This window comes from Girardinichthys multiradiatus, chromosome 19 (genome assembly GCF_021462225.1).
Source record: "Girardinichthys multiradiatus isolate DD_20200921_A chromosome 19, DD_fGirMul_XY1, whole genome shotgun sequence".
NCBI lineage: Eukaryota > Metazoa > Chordata > Actinopteri > Cyprinodontiformes > Goodeidae > Girardinichthys > Girardinichthys multiradiatus.
The window spans coordinates 28,896,378-28,912,702 of NC_061811.1; the positions used below are offsets into that span (position 1 = coordinate 28,896,378).

At 39.3% G+C, this 16,325-nt stretch overlaps 1 protein-coding gene across 1 annotated transcript in view; it reads right to left on the minus strand.

Moving 5' to 3' along the window:
• Window positions 1–200: 200 nt before the first annotated feature.
• The window catches only part of rps6ka5 (ribosomal protein S6 kinase, polypeptide 5), a 31,569-nt gene continuing 15,444 nt past the window's right edge, over window positions 201–16,325 (minus strand). Inside the window, exons 11-18 of the mRNA XM_047345492.1 lie at window positions 14,092–14,225; window positions 11,464–11,557; window positions 9,135–9,305; window positions 8,641–8,832; window positions 5,140–5,299; window positions 3,508–3,671; window positions 3,026–3,300; window positions 201–2,932 (exon numbers count right to left, since the gene is read on the minus strand). Of these exons, the coding sequence (XP_047201448.1) occupies window positions 2,794–2,932; window positions 3,026–3,300; window positions 3,508–3,671; window positions 5,140–5,299; window positions 8,641–8,832; window positions 9,135–9,305; window positions 11,464–11,557; window positions 14,092–14,225 (1,329 nt within the window). The 3' untranslated portion in view covers window positions 201–2,793. The remainder of the gene's footprint in view (window positions 2,933–3,025; window positions 3,301–3,507; window positions 3,672–5,139; window positions 5,300–8,640; window positions 8,833–9,134; window positions 9,306–11,463; window positions 11,558–14,091; window positions 14,226–16,325) is intronic.

Genomic DNA, 16,325 nt, shown 5'->3' on the forward strand with positions numbered 1-16,325 from the left:
AAAAAAAAATAGTAATAATAGTAATCTTGAACATGTTGAACAAACTCGAACAGAAAAAATGAAGCAATTCTTTGCATATTTGCATGAAAGGAAATATTTCTCATGCAGCTTAAAGCAGCTACCTTAGAGTTAATGCTTTGGTTCAGATTCAGAGATCATTAAAATGGCAGATGGTGAGAGTGTATAAATGGACACAGTAGTCAACCTCAGGATTTATATTTCACATCTGACCTCCAGTACCCCTGTATATAAATCAACAAAATACAGTATTTCAGTTATTAGTAGAAAGAGAGACATAACTAACACAGCAGGTTGCTAAAACAGTCAAACTATAGCGACTGTAACATTGGGACATTATAATATTTAGGCAAGGGTGAAAAGTAGAGATGCACCGAGTAATTAACTAGCGACCGGAATCGGACGATTTTTACCTTAATCGGCCCTAAGCAAGGGGAATCTCAAAAATCCCAGCCTTTTCTCCAATCATAGAATGCACCATACTAAGTGCTACCAGGTCATATAAACAACAACACTCTTCGGAGAAGATGTGGTGACGGAGTGAAGTAGATTCAAATTTAGCTATTTTCAGTAGCAGTAAGCTTTTTAAAATACGAAGACAGAGGAAGAACAGACATTTAAGTGGCTCTTTAAAAGTGAAAAAAACATATTTTTAATGACATGCCGAGACACATCAGCAGTCAGACCCTTCAAAGACTGAATCTGGCTTCTTCTCTTTCTGTCCCTCTGTGTATCTGGTTCTATACCACCCCGCTCATTGTCACTTAATGCAATGATAGTCTGTCTGTCGACTGGTCGAATGATTATCAAAGTCAAGTTCCACCTTTGCCTGCATGCATTATCAGCTGAGCTGACCAAGAAAGATTTAAGATTCGTCTCTTTTCAACAAGAGTCAGTTGTTCTCATTTGCAACAGAGCAAGAGAGAGCAAGACTTTGCGCAAGTAACAGGAAGGGTGACCACAACACAGAAAACTTGCTCTGTTTGATCATTTTGAGCTTTAAAGCTCTGTCTGTTAGGGAAATGCTAAATTTGGAAATGTTGGCAGCCTTCTAGATATACCAAAGTTCATGTAAGGGTCTACATTCTCATGGGAATTACACCAAGAGACAGTTGTTTTGTAATGGTGGCCATGCTAACTATGCTTATCCCAAATATAAGACACTAAAAAGAGCTTAACATTTCAAATCAGAAGTCATTTTGTTTTTATTTTTAAATAATAGTAAAAACGTTGATAATCCCTCACAACAGGAAAGCTACAAAAATATATTTTCATTACTTCTTATACATTAGCTCTTAAAGAATAATCAGCTAAAATTGGAAGGTCAAAGCTTTACAAAAACAGGAGATGGTAAATCAACCACTCACTCAAATCAGTGCATCTCCGGTAAAAAGGGGATTAAGTACATTTATAACAAATAAATAAAGTCTCAAATTAAATCAGGGCCTATAAATGTGCAATTAAACACACTCACGCTAAATCATGTAGGACTGTGTCTTAAAGGCCATAAATACAAAAGGATATAAGTGGTTTATGTTTCAGTTCACATTATATCATGCACTGGAAACTTAGCACTAACCAAATCTCTGCACAGTTCCTAATTTCAGACATCCAATGGGACATGGTAGAGCAAGGACAGCATCAAAGATGAGGACAAATCTGAGCTTTGTCAGACATAAAATAATTTTAAGACTTTTCAGAAATCAACATATTTTTTTGCTCCACAGTCTCCTGAAATATAACCACCTCTACACTCATAGCTGGAAACCGGACATTACTTGATTCAGCTGCAGTTTTGGCACACACAAACAACCTCCCTGTTACTGATTAATTGCATTTCGTTATTTCTGAACAGGAGACCACTTGAAACTGCCCATTCAAATCCTCAATCAGAGAAAGCTCTACTGCATCTCACATTGAGCGGATGTGACATTTTAATTTGGGCCACCAAAGATCTAATTGGCTGTAGTGGGGAGGACACATTTAAGTCTTACACAGTGCAAGCCAAGGATAATCCCCGCATGTGCTAAATGCTGCTGACCTGAGGATAGGACCATGTAGAGAAGCAGCCATGCTAAGTTTTGAAGTACTCCCACATTGGAAAGAACAACTCTAAATTAGGCTCTGTTCTCAGGGTCGCATCCCTGCAGGCTGCAGAGTTCTCAAGATGACAATAAATGCTTGGATTTGGCAGAAACTACAAAACACATTGGGTTGTTTCCTAAAATGTTTACATCTTTGCTTCTTTAATCTTTATGCATACATTTTTCTAAAAAGTGACAACAGCGTTGGCTATTTGTTTGTCCATGATATTGATTACCCGCTATTAAGGAACCGTACTTACACAAAAATATGTTTTTAAAGACTCGCTGTATCCATTATTTCTATTCGGGCTCATTTGGAACCATAAATAAGTTAACAGTACAGATTATCATAAATACATTACACTCTAAAATTCACATATAAATAAAAGCTCCATCTCACAGAGACTTCTTAATGAAGCGATCTGACCCAATGTTTTGTTAAATATCTTCTCTCCCTTTGACAAAAAATACAAAGCCTCCATGGTTTAAATACTACAGGTTTCCCTTTAAAGACGCCTAGAGACGTGGACAAATACAGAGAACGAGGAGAGGACCGAGGTTGGGAGTTTTTAATGACGAGAATAAAGATGTCTCTCCCTTCCATCTTCCTGAACCGGGGACAGCAGGACAGCCCTTAAGACAACCATGACACCTAGTCCAGTCCCTGATTGGTTCAGAGGAAGTGTGAAAGTCAGAGAAAAAGAACACAGAGGCTATTGCTAATGATGACTGATTGATTGATATCACGGTGCAAGCCGCTGCTCCTGCTGCATGCTTGGTTCTGGTGACATGCAGACGTACATGCAATAGAGCCAGAGACAGAAAGCTGCCTGGGGTGGAGACAAAGAAGAGAGCTGTCACACAAGTTGGATCCACGGGTCCAATAATGAAACTGAATCTGGATGTGTCTCCTGTTGTCTCACTGTCCTTCTGAAAAGCGAAAGGCTGAAAGTGCTGTCTGGTCTCCACAGTCTGTTTCTTCGGTCCCTGGTGTGTTGGAAGGTGGTGGATTGGGGTCACCCTCTGTTAATATCTTCTCTTGAGACTGGGAGGAGGAGGAAGAGGAATGGGTGCTCTCACTGGAACTGCTGCGGGTCTCCGTGCTGGTACTTGTCTTTTTCATTTTCCTCCTCTTGGCCAGTGGCGCCTTGTCCACTGTTTGTAGGCGGAAACCCTCCCGCTTACATTTGTTAAATGCCTAAGAAGAAAAATGAGTAAATATTATCTGAATTTCTGTAAATTATTTATTTTCTAGTTCAGCTGTTATTTGTGCAATTTTCTTACTATTATGTTTTAAGCTAGGTGGCATATTTAGCAGCAGGTTCAAAGAAGGAGAGAACTGCAAGAATAGATGGAACATTCTCACCTACTTTCTGACAACAGTGTTCTTTCATTACTTTCTTACATTAAATGTCGCTTTGACGCAGGTGTGGACAGAGGCGGTTGAGGAGCCAAGGATGTCGGGGGTCATGAGTGGGTTGGAGGACAGTTGGCTGTCGTCCTGCAGCCAGGCGTTGTAGCGCAGACCGCACATCTTAATCCTCTTGTCTGGGTCCACCGTCAGCAGCTCTGCAGGAAAAAGACCCAGACAATTCACTTAACACATGAGAGAGGAAGGTGAGTTATGTGTGAGTCCTACAAAGGAAGTGATGTTCTTCCCCATGCAGGTACTTAAGCCACTTCAGAGGTCTCTTAATGATCCTATTGGCTAATAGCCAGCAGAGGACAATGATAGGGATGGTGATGTAAAATGTTTTATTGTCACTTTAAACATTTTCTTAATAAGTTTTTGATCTCAGCTTGCATAAGAATCAGGAGAATAAAATTTAAAAGACAAAAATCTTCTCTTTTTAAAAAAAAAAAGCTACATTCTTGCCTTTATGACCTTGGGTGAAATTTTGAAATAATTCAATTTTAGGACAAAAAAATGGCCCTTTTAAATCTTGACCATTTCTTTAAAAGACTGTGGTCTAAACTCTAATAGATGACACCATCGTGTACAGCATCATGATGAAGAGTCATCATGATGTCCATCGGACGTGACCCACAGGCTGTAACAGATATTTCCGGAAAGAAGAAGTGGCTCTAAACTAGAAGCTTTTATAACGTGGAGCCGGGTGCTCAAGTCTAACAGAAAAAGAGCAAAAGCAATAGTCAACTTAAAGAGTTTAAAAGGGTGAATGTAAACAGAAATATGAGAGTTGTTGTATTACAATCATGACAGAAAGAAAATGCTTACTACTTGATTACTGAGATGCTTGTGGCCAGTTAACACATTTTAGTCATAAAACCAGTTTAACATACAGTATAACTTACTACACGGAGCTCTTTTTTGTGGAGGTAAACACTTCGCTGAAGTTCAGTTGAGGACAGACTTCCTGTTTTGACAGCATATATCTATATCTTGTGTAAAATCTGTGTGTCTTATCTACAAGGCTGCTGACATGTGTACATCCCAGTTTTGAAAAGGTTTTCATTCCCCTTGAATCAAATTTGATCACATGACAACCACAAACTTCTCTGGGTTTTTATTGGTTTCCATTGACCAACACAAGCTAGTACATAACAGTAAAGTGAAAGCAAATGATACATAGTTTTGACAATTTTTTACAAATAATGTGATGTGCAAATATATTCACACCCTTTACTCTGAACACAGTAGACAGGTTTAAGCAAGGTTAGGTTATAAAACAATATTTAGAGTTTCAGACATCTCGCAGAGCTCTGTTCAATCAACTTGACAATAGAAGGAGTAAAAAACTGTAAACCTTCTGCGACATGGCAGTCCAGTCAGCCAAGAGGCCCAAGGTAACTATGGAGGATCTGCAGAGATCCACAGCTCAGGTGGGTACTACTTTATGTGGCTCTATCACATGAAATCCCAATAAAATAGGCTGAAGTGTGTGGGTGTGATATGACAACATGTGAAAGGGATGAAATACAGTGCCTGTTATTAAATCTGGGTACTTTTTATTATTGTAACAAATAACACTTTAATCTCCAGGTCAAAGCAGCAATGAGGAGGATCCAGCCTCACCTTGTATCAGGTCTTTAGCCTGCGGGGATACATTTCTCCAGGCCTCACCTCCAAACGAGAAATCTCCTTGTTTGATTTTGTGCATGATCTCCTCAGCACTGGTGTGGGTCAGGCTCTTCTCCTGACACTGAAAAGGCACCTGTCCAGACAGCATGGTGTACTGAAACAAGAGGAGCACCAGCATCAACCTAGAATACAGACTTAATTACCTACTTCTAGTGTAATGCTCTAATGCTTACATGTTGTTTAAGTGTGGCACACAAACTGTTCAATGTTTGCTTTGCTTTATAGCACGCTGCCTACACTGAGCTGGGAAAGGACTGAGGCACTAGTGCTTATGTGGCATGCTTTAAAGGGCTCTCGACCGATCACGACCCTCCACATTTTTTCATTGTTATGCTGCACGTTGTTGACCATGGTTGCACCAGCACTAAAACGTAGAGTGTCCTTTGCTCAGCTGAATAAACAGGATGCTCTCACCTTCGCCCGCTTACATCTGCCCTCATATTTTTCTCATTAGAAGGACAGCAGAGGGGAAGAGCCCTTTCAGCTACAGTCTCGGTACACTCAGCTAGCAGGACATTGTGCACACAGCATGTCAGAAGCTATTTTATCAAAGCTTCATAAAGCAGACTACTATGTATCTACCCAGAGGGGGAACAGCAAAGCAGCACAGAAATATAAAGCCATTGCTCTGTACGGATGACCTGCCAGGACAAAAACTGAAATTTCTCTCTATCTATGCCCCCTGCTTCTCCTCCACAACCTCTCTTTTTTATTTCCATCTTTACGCAGAAATGTAAAAAAGAACTGATAACGATGAAATGTTTGCAACCAAAAAGCAGGATTCCATGTGAGCATGGTCAGAGCTGGTCTGGTGGTTTTTCGTTCTGTGGTGCAGATTTTATTGAGTCTCCACAAGATACCAGAAGTTTAGATGAAAACTATGCACCATTCCCAGCATTCATTTTTTAATCTGAAAACTTTATAAGACAAATAAATCTGCTGAGCATGAAGCTTCCTATCAGAATAAATCAGCCCCATTAAATAAAAACTTCAACGTGGATCTGTGGATTTAAATAATGTTAGTGAAAATGATGAATTTTTATAGTGCGGTCATCAAAAGGGATGTTCCTAAAATCCATTGAAAAATATTGTGTAGTTCTCTCACACCAACCAAAATGTTGTGGCTGATTTCTGTCCTCCATAAAGCTTTTACCTGAGATATTGGCCAATCCCAATTTCCCTCACAGTTACTATAACATACAAACATTCAAAATATTTTTTCTTGTCTTCTTGCAACCATTAATTTTGAGGAGCAGTGACGACAACACAGGTAAAACAGGCTTTTACTGTACTATAAAAAAAACCTGGGTATGGCATCTCATATTCACAAATACTACAGGTAGTGTGGCTAGCCCTACTAAAACCGCAGCCTTCTTCTGAGTTCCCTGAAGAATGTAGATTTTTACCTTAACTCTGAGATTTCCAAATCAATGTAAACTTTTCCATACCCAGCATGTTCCCTAACAGTTTGAAAGTGCAAAAGGATAAAACAGAGTAGCTTTGCTGTAGTGCATTAGAGCCTTCCTAGTATCTCCTGGAAATCTTACTCCCTCTCACGCTCTCACAACCTGAATAAATTGTTTTAACAAGCCCCAGAAAACTGTTTCCTTTTAAATAGATTCTTCCATCTTTGACCTTGTACAGTTTGAGATTTAGAAATTGTTTTGTTATTGTATTGTGGATGGGTAAATACTATATATTGCATATTTTTGAAACCTTTGAAGGGGCAGTGCATTTAACTTGAAGTGGTGAAGCCCCCTTTGCGGCAAGGGACCACAAATGCCCACTAGTATAAAAGCTAGTCTGTGACGTGATTTTTAGCCCTGTGACTTAAACTTCAAGTGATGAAACAATAAGGAATATAATTTTAAAGCATTCATGCATTATTAAAACTGTGGCAGATTTTTCTGAAATCAGGCTAGATTTAACACAAAAAACACAATGTGAAATGACTTCGTTAATTTTGAAAGTTAAAATCCATCATGATTTTAAAATAATCATAGTCATGGCACTATGAGATTGATGTGCAATATAAAGGAAACCTTCAAAAAGGAGATGGAGACAAAATTGGCCATTGACAGGAATCAGACTTTTTTTTTTTTACCTTAAATGGGTGAGCATCTCATGGGAAACTCAAAATTCAGATCTTTTGCTGATCAGTGAATCTTTTGTACCATATATAGGTCGTGCTAACTACACGTTTCTGTCTGGGTGCTGAGATATTAATCAGTTTTTTGAGGCTGGGAGAGAGCCAGACCTTCAGCAGATAACAGAAAGGCTGCTATCTGCTGAAATTATTTCATTGACATCTCTTTTTTTCATGATGATAACGAGACGCCGACGAGCTCTTTGATGACTAAAACATGACGAGGCGAAGCTGTTAGTGGGTCTCTCAGATACATTATAATTTTGGCCATTTCTCATTAAAGACAGATCAGAAAGTTAAAGTACAGGGTGGGTGCCAGTCACTTGATTAATACACTTGTTTGATAGTAAAGGTCATACTATTTTGTCAAAATGTAAAAGGCTAAAAAAAATAACGCTGCTTCGAAGCTTTCAGTCGTTGTTGGTTAAGGAACCTGGTGGATTAGGAAATGCTGGCGGCCTTTTGAAAATGTCAGTGTCAAGGATCTAGATTCCATAGAGAATACACAAAAATACATGATTTTCAGCAAGCTTAGCCTTATTAATTGTGTGACATTGCCTATGAATAACTAATGATCACTCAATGTAGGAGGGCTTAAAGACTCTATCTTGAATGATGTTCTTATATCTTGTAGTATTATTTTTAAAGTGAAATCAGAATTGGCTAAAATGTGATTCATCCCATCAAAGCTTAAAAAGTGCAGGAGATGGAAATCCACAAAATTCTGATTAGTTCATCTCTAAAGGACGAGACTTCCTGTAACCTTTTCTGGTGTGTAAGCCACAAGACGAACTTGTCCTGGGAAAGAATGAATGGTCAATTGGAAAAATGAATTTTCGATTTTTTAGGAGGTGCTCTTTTTAACTGCTCATGAGAAGTGTCCAGATATTTGTAAATATAACACAAGACCTACAATTGTTTGACAATGAGCAAATTAATATTTTAGAACTACAAACTGTGACTCTAATTTAAAGGGTATCTTTGCCTGAAAGAGAAAAAAGCTCTTCATTGTTTTCCATGAAATGAGTAACAAAAGTATAACCCAAAATAAAACTTAAAACTAAACAACATTGTGTTTAATTCAAAGGTGTTCATCTTTAGACATCTAATATTTGCCTGTTTTACTTGAACGATAAAGTTCTGCATTAGCTTTTTTGTTTTACTAAATTTATTGAAATATGTGATTGTTACAACTGTAAATAAAACAGAGATAACATCATGCTCTCATTGTTGAATATTGAATTACACTGTGTTATTCAGATTACCAGTATTATGCATCACCTACTTACCAGAATGACCCCCAGACTCCACAGGTCGCAGGATTCATCATAGCCATTATATTTGAGGATCTCTGGGGCAGCATACTGCAGGGTGAAGCAGGGAGTCTTCAGCAGCTGATTGTCTGGTGGCTTTAAACGTGCAAAGCCAAAGTCTATGATTTTTATCTCAGAGTTCTCACTCTCGTCCGTGAAGAGCAGGTTCTACAAAGCAATTCCACACACGGACAGCAATTATTTTCTTTCTTTTCCTCCTGCTCGGTTCAGTCAAGAGCCGGCTAAATTGTACATCAAGACTGCCTAGGTCCTTTTGACCCATTCTAAGGTCAAACAATTTTACTCTTGTTTTGAAGAAAATTGCAGAGTCAGAGTGACAACACGCCACATCATATGCAGTTCAGAAAAACACAGTAATTCTTGCTTTAAGGCAAATGATCCAGCCAGGCTGTATTTACCACAAAAGACACACATGAAAAATTCAAGCCCTTCTGGGTAATGTCTGGTACCTCTGGTTTAAGGTCCCTGTGCACCACTCCTACATCATGCATGTGACTGACAGCAGAAACCAGTTTGCGCATGATGCGGCTAGCTTCTGTTTCACTGAAGTGTTGCTTCCTCCGGATTCTCTCCAGCAACTCCCCTCCACCGAGTAGTTCCAGAACCAGGAATGTGTGGAGCTACAGCCAAAGAAACACACAGAACACATTAGTTTTATAGATTCACCATTGAGTTCTGTCAGCTTGATTGACCCGAACTAGTGGCCAGTAGGTCAGAAACTCAAAAATACCATCAGAGAATGCACCACGTGGAAGCACTACCAGGACGAGCTATTTTATCACCACTAAGGTGTTTAAAAACGGAAACTCAGAAGAGCTACAAAAGGTGTAAGAAGCTATTTTAAAGGAAACTGTATAATCTATGACACACCAAAACATAGCTGAGGATTATTCAAGCTACCAGAGCAAGACTTTTAACAGATAACTTTAAGGCTGACCATATTAAACCAAAATTGCTCAGTGTTATCCTTTTTGAGCTTCCAATCTTTGTCAGACATGAAACCGATTTGGAAATATTAACACATTTTGGAATATCTCAAAATTAAGCTCTGAGACCCCTTCACTACTGAGGCCCTGTGCACACGACAATGTTTATTGGTGAAAACAGAAAAGTTTTGATGCGTTCCTACTGTTCGTGTACAACACAACGGCGCGATTTAAAAACGGGTTCCAGAGTGTAAGGTTTTAAATATGCCCCAGTCTCCGTTGGCATGTGGACAGGAAAAACAGAATCTTCCTGGATGAGGAAGCCCTGGCATATGAGTGAATTCAGTAGAAATGCACAGCATAACGGATGCCGACCAGTTTAAAATCACAGAAGAAGAAGATATTAACAATAACAACGGCAGATTGCAAAGTACTGGTTTGAATCTAATGACGATTCTCCAACAAAGTGCTAATTTTCAACCCAGTTTTCAGACAGGAGTGTTTGTGTGCACGCAAATGTTGAGTTTCAAAAAACATACTGTCTACTATTGGTATGGCAGAGAAATTACACCATTTCTAACGGTTCTACTAGTGCGTTGTGCACAAAGATTGTAATTAAAACGGTAGATGTGTTAACAGAAAGAGAAAAACAATCCCATTTTTAATTGATTGTTGTCGTGTGCACAGGGCCCCGAGTCTTATAATATCATGAGACGACATGAAGCCCTTTGTAAATCAGGTTCTAGCATTACCTTCCTACACATTTGAAAATGCAGCATATATATGCAGCCGGGCTGCTTTTGATTCTTTGAACATGTTAAAAAATTTAATGGCATGAGAGTCGCTGCTCTCAGACGTCATATATACTGGACTTGTGTGCCACTGCCACAGAATCTATGCAACATTTTTCAACTCAGCATGCAAATGCTTCAAACTCATGATATGACCTACTTCCTGATAATTTTGGCTACTGAAAGGCTAGCAAACATTTTCACACTTGGACCGGTGCTTGTCTAATTACATTTCTTGCCAAACTCTGTTAAAGCAATCCCAAGGTATAGTTTGCTAAAAGATTAGTGATATTCTTAACTGCATATTTAATTTAACTGTTATAGCTTCAACTGGATATTAAACAGACAAGTGATCCACAGACCTGTTTAACCACACACACACATACATACACACAGCCCATTCCTGATCTCATGATGGTGAGATCAAACCATAATAGTATTGAATAAAGGTGAAAGGGGTCTAATAAAGATGGAAGGGAATAAAGTGTCTGGGCAGCAGGGTTCAGTTTCTCATTAGTGCTGGATCTAAGGAACAAAAGCAGGACTCAGTTCAGACGAAGCGAGGCAGCGCTGCTTTGATCTGGGTCACAGGCCTGCAAGGTACAGTAATAACCCTGCTGAGCTCATCAGGACTAAAGTGGTGCTCCTGGCCATGAAGGACTTTGGCTAATGAACCTGTATGCAGTCAGACGCTTGGAAACACCTTCCCAAATAACCGAGGTAAGCCATGTCAAAGCGTATGCACACTCAGTTTGGGTTAAGTGTGCAACTCTATTAGCAACACAAGTGAATCTAGGTTGTTTCCATTCAGATGAACAAAAAGGTTGTTTATACTGCTGTGGGTTGGAAATAAATCAGCTTTGAAATATCATGCACACAAAGATATTCACGGAGAATATGAAAGGATACAAAAAAAGACCAAAAAGGCTCCCAGCAGGCTCCTTTTAATCTGCCCTGTTCCAGTTCTAGAACTTAATAAAGCTGTGGTCCCAAAGGCTCTACAGACGACTGCAGAAAACAGATTTAATGCTGGCAAATAAAACCGTTGGATCCAACTTCACCTGATCGTGGTAAATTTCATGTAACTTCACAATGTTTGGATGGCCGTCACAGAGCTTCAAGGCTGCTATTTCCCTCTGAGTCTGTGCCTCCATCCTACAGCAAACACAAATTAAGCAAAGTGAAAAACATTTCAGGTGATTCTTTTAGTAGTTTTTATATGGGATTCCGGTGTCAATATACTGAATGAATTAATAGAAAATGTATAATTGAGTCAATGAATATAAAACATCCTTCAAAAGAAGGCATACTTAAAAAAAACAGATCAAACTCAGTTAGTGCTTCTATCAACCAGTAACATGTAGTACTTGCACAACAGTATTTCATCTTTTAGACAACTGGGAATGGTTGGGTTATGAGAAACACTTCCCTAATCTTTGTCCTGTTTACAACATTTGCACAAACTAGATTTTTATCACATACCATCCACAGACTTTCATGTACAGCATCTCACAAAAGTGAGTACACCCCACACTTTTCTGTCCCCTCAAAAAAGTCACCACACAGCCATTAATGTCTAAACCGTGAGTACAGGCCTAAATGAAAATGTCCAAATTGGGCCCAACTAGCAATTTTCCCTCACTGGTGTCATGTGACTGGTGTTGCATGGTCTCAGGTGTGAAAGGGGAGCAGGTGTGTTAAATTTGGTGTTATTGCTCTCACACTTTTCTGCAACACTAATGGCCCTTATTTTTTTGTTATTTTCTAAAAGTAAGCAGACAGGAAATGGGGTGGAGAGAGGGGCAAGGCATGCAGCACAGGTTGCCAGGGTATCAAACCTTGCACAGCTGCATTGAGGGCTGAAGCCTCTGTATATGGGTCAGGCACTCTACCGCTACGCAACAAACCACGCACCTCACACTCTCTTGGCCAAGGCCATACAGCGGTTTAATAGGACAGGTTCCACTCAGTGCACGTGCTCAGAGGCATATCCAGAGGTTGTCTTTTGAAAATAAACATATGAGCGCTGCCAGCATTGCCACAGAGGTTGAAGGAGCGGGGAATTAGCCTGTTAATGCCCAGGCCATACGTTGCATACTGCATTAAGCTGTTCTTCATGGCTGTTGTCCCAGCAGGAAGCCTCTTCTAAAGATGATGCACAAGAAAGCCCACGAACAGTTAGCTGAAGACAAGCGGACTTAGTTCATGGATTACTGGAACCATATCCGAGAGATCAAGATAAACTTAACTGTTTCAAATGGTGTCAAGTGTGTGTGGCGGCAACCAGGTGAGGAGTACAAAGTAGTGTGTCTTGCCTACAGTCAAGCATGGTGGTGGGAGTGTCATGTTTGGGGCTGCATGATTGCTGCCGGGTGTGAGGGGCTACAGTTCATTGAAAGAACCATGAATGCCAACATGTATTGTGACATACTCAAGCAGAACATGATCCCCTCCCTTTAGAAACTGGGCCGCAGGGCAAAATCCCAACATGACAACAACCCCCAAAACACCTCCAAGATGCCCACTGCCTTGCTAAAGAGACTGAGACTAAAGGCCAAGCATGTCTCCAGACCCAAACCCTATTGATCATCTGTGGACATCCTCAAACAAATGGTGGAGGAGCACAAGCTCTCTAACCTCCACCAGCTCCATGATGTCGTCACGGAGGAGTGAAAGATGATTCCAGTGGCAAACTGTGAAGCTCTAGTGAACTCCATGCAAGAGAGTTAAAGCACTTATAGAAAATAATGATGGCCACACAGAACATTGACACTTCGACCATACTGACCATATAAGGAACACGGCAAACATGTAGAAGAAGGTGCTCTAGTTAGATGAGACCCGAACTGAATTTTTTGACCTGCATGCAAAATGTTTTGTGTAGCAGAAACTAATACAGTACATCAAACTTAACACATCAACCCCACAGTTAAACATGGCTGTGGACACATCATGCTATTGAGTTTCTTCATCAAGGACAATGAAAGCCAGTCAGATTTGATGGGAAGATGGATGCAGCTAAATACAGGGCTGTGGTGGAAGACAACCTGTTTGGGGCTGCTAAAGATGTCAGACTAACAGCAGGACGATGACACTAGACCTGCAGCCAGAGCTACAATAGAAGGCCCTGATCAAAGCACATTCATATGTTAGAATGGTACTTTTAAAAACCCTGAAACAATCCCAATGAAATACACTGGGGTTTGTAGTTGTAAAGTGACAAAAGCAATGAATTTAAGGCAATGCAGATCAAGAAACGTCAAGAAACGTACCAAAGCTGCATGATAAGTAAAGCGTGATTTTCATTCTGGATTGTAGGAACAAGCTTTGTTTTCAGCTGTGTGGCCCACTAATGACATGGCCACAATATCTGAAGAAATATTTGTCAGTAAAAGAATGGGAGGAGTGTAGCGTCTGCTGCTAACATACACAAGTTTTACAAGCAAAGAAACACCAAAGGTTTGAAAAGAGCTGAACTGATTGAGGTCATATCTGGCAATCAGCTTACTTCCATTAGTTTCACTTATTTCTTATGTAATACATCCATAAGACCTTGTTTAAAGTGGGCTGTCCAAAACCCAGTTTTTTTTTTTTTTTTGCCAGAGCAGCCAGTGGTGGGTTGGATGCAATGTAACTATAAATAAACCAGCATCTGGGTTGAAAAATACATTTTAAAAGCAACCATGTACCTCTTGCTGACTATCTTGACTGCATATTGTTGTCCAGTCTTTTTGTGTGTGCAGCGTCGACAGATGGAGAAGCTACCCTCTCCGAGAACACTGTCCTGCAGGTCCATCTCATAACTCATGTAAAAAGGAGAGTCCTGCAAAGAAGAAAGGTGGACTAAAACAAGTTGTCTGGTCAAATTATGATCAGCCTAATGAACTATCTGTGCAACATATGTTAGCTGTAGTTCATAAATAAAATAATCTCCAAAAAAGGAGTTCTCCTGTTTTCCAACAATTACAGAAGAAAGAAGAACAACAAATCACTGAATACAATGTCTTGCAAAGCTATTTACATTTATATTATAGACCAACACAAAGTTGGGTATAATTATGAAGCGGAAGGAAAAAGTTAAATAGTTTTTAAAATTTTCTTCAAATAGATTCCTGAAAGGTAGTGGTTTCAGCCCCTTCACTCTGATAACCTAAAATAAAACCCAGTGCAACAAAAATGCCTTCATAAGTCACCTGAATTAATAAATATGGTCCACTTGTGTGTACTTTATTTTCTGTATAAATACAACTGTTCTATAAAGGCCTCAGAGGTTTGTTAGAGAGAACTAGTGAACAAACAGCTTCATGAAGACCAAGAAATATAGCAGACAGGTCAGGTAGAGAAGTTTAAATCCGAGTTAGGTTTTAAAACAATACCCCAAGCTTAATTTCCCTACATCCAAAACGCTGTGTATGTAGGGTGTGCAGAAAACTAACACTGCACGCCACCGTGAACCCATTATATTATAAATTTTTTTGCCTTATACCAGACAGAGAACAAGTACAGATATATTTGATAAACATTTAAATCCCTATTGGTTTTATCATTTCTGTTTGGGGATCAACAAAGTATTTTTAATTGCATTGAACATGACCTCTTTAAACGTACAGTTTCCTTATTCTGAATGTTATGGATGTAAATATTTCCCCTCAGCTGATCAGAGATAAATACAATATGGTTACACTTTGTAACATGGACATCAAACCAGAATTTGTCAGACTTCACAACAAAAAAGTGCACTTTACCATGAAAAACTGAGCGGAAAAGGAAAAATAAAGGACAGTCCATAAAATAGTATAAGAAAATAAACAAATCATTGCCATTAAAACAGCAATTTCCATTCCTGAATTGTTGATACATTGGTATAAATATTGGGCTTATGTGCTGCTGCGGAACTGCACCATCAACTGTAAAAAAATAAAAAAAAGAGTAGAAAAAAGGCATGCTAGTCACTAGCCTCTCCAACGCTATCGCTAGCTTCTCCAAAACTAACGCAAGTGCGCCGGACACTCAGTTACTGGTGCCGGCCTATCATTAATTAGGTCAGTAGCTGGCTTCGGAAGGGATAAAGCCTCCTGTAACAAGGAAGTAGCGACCGCTGCGTGCACAATAGGGTTGTTTTCCAGCAGGAGAACAACCCTATTGTGGAATGACTTAAATCAAACAATTATTTTGCGGTCAAATGGCTTCATCAAAGTTACTATCTAAATTCAATCGAGAATCTGTGTGAATTCGTGTTCACAGATGCTCTTCATCTTACAAAGGCGATGACTGAAAATTTATATCCGTCTCTACATTTCCAAACCTGGCAGAGAAATACCCTCAAAGACTTGCCGATGCAATTGTACTGAAACAGTTCTACAAAGTATTGACTCGGCAGGAGGAAATTCCTTTAAAATACACTGCAGCTTGGTCGTAATGTGACAAAATGTTAAAGGTTCAATGAATATGAATACTTTGGCAAGGCACAGTACCTTGAGAATGAAATTACTGAAGACCTTTGCAAAAGATGTGAAGGTTCTTTTGGCTAACTTCCACTTTACAAACATAAAGGCTAAAAACCTTTAAAGCACAGAAAAGGAAATATGTAGGCCTAAACACACTTACATACTAGCAATGTTTATAACTGAAGCTAAATCATAAAAAAGGTAGAACACAAGGAAATTAGGAAAAAAACGGTATACTTATAAAATTACTCATACTTATATCAACAAACATAATAACAAGAAGGTCAAAATGCCTTTAACAAAAACAGATTGTAACAAATAACAGATGTAAAATCATTGTTGCTACTTTCTCAAAAAGCAATATATTGCACAGGCACACAAGTGCATTAATGAAGAAAAAACACTGCTGAATAAACAGGCCTGAACACAGAATCTAAAGTGCAGAGAGAGAATCAAGCAAAGTTTGGGGAAAAAAA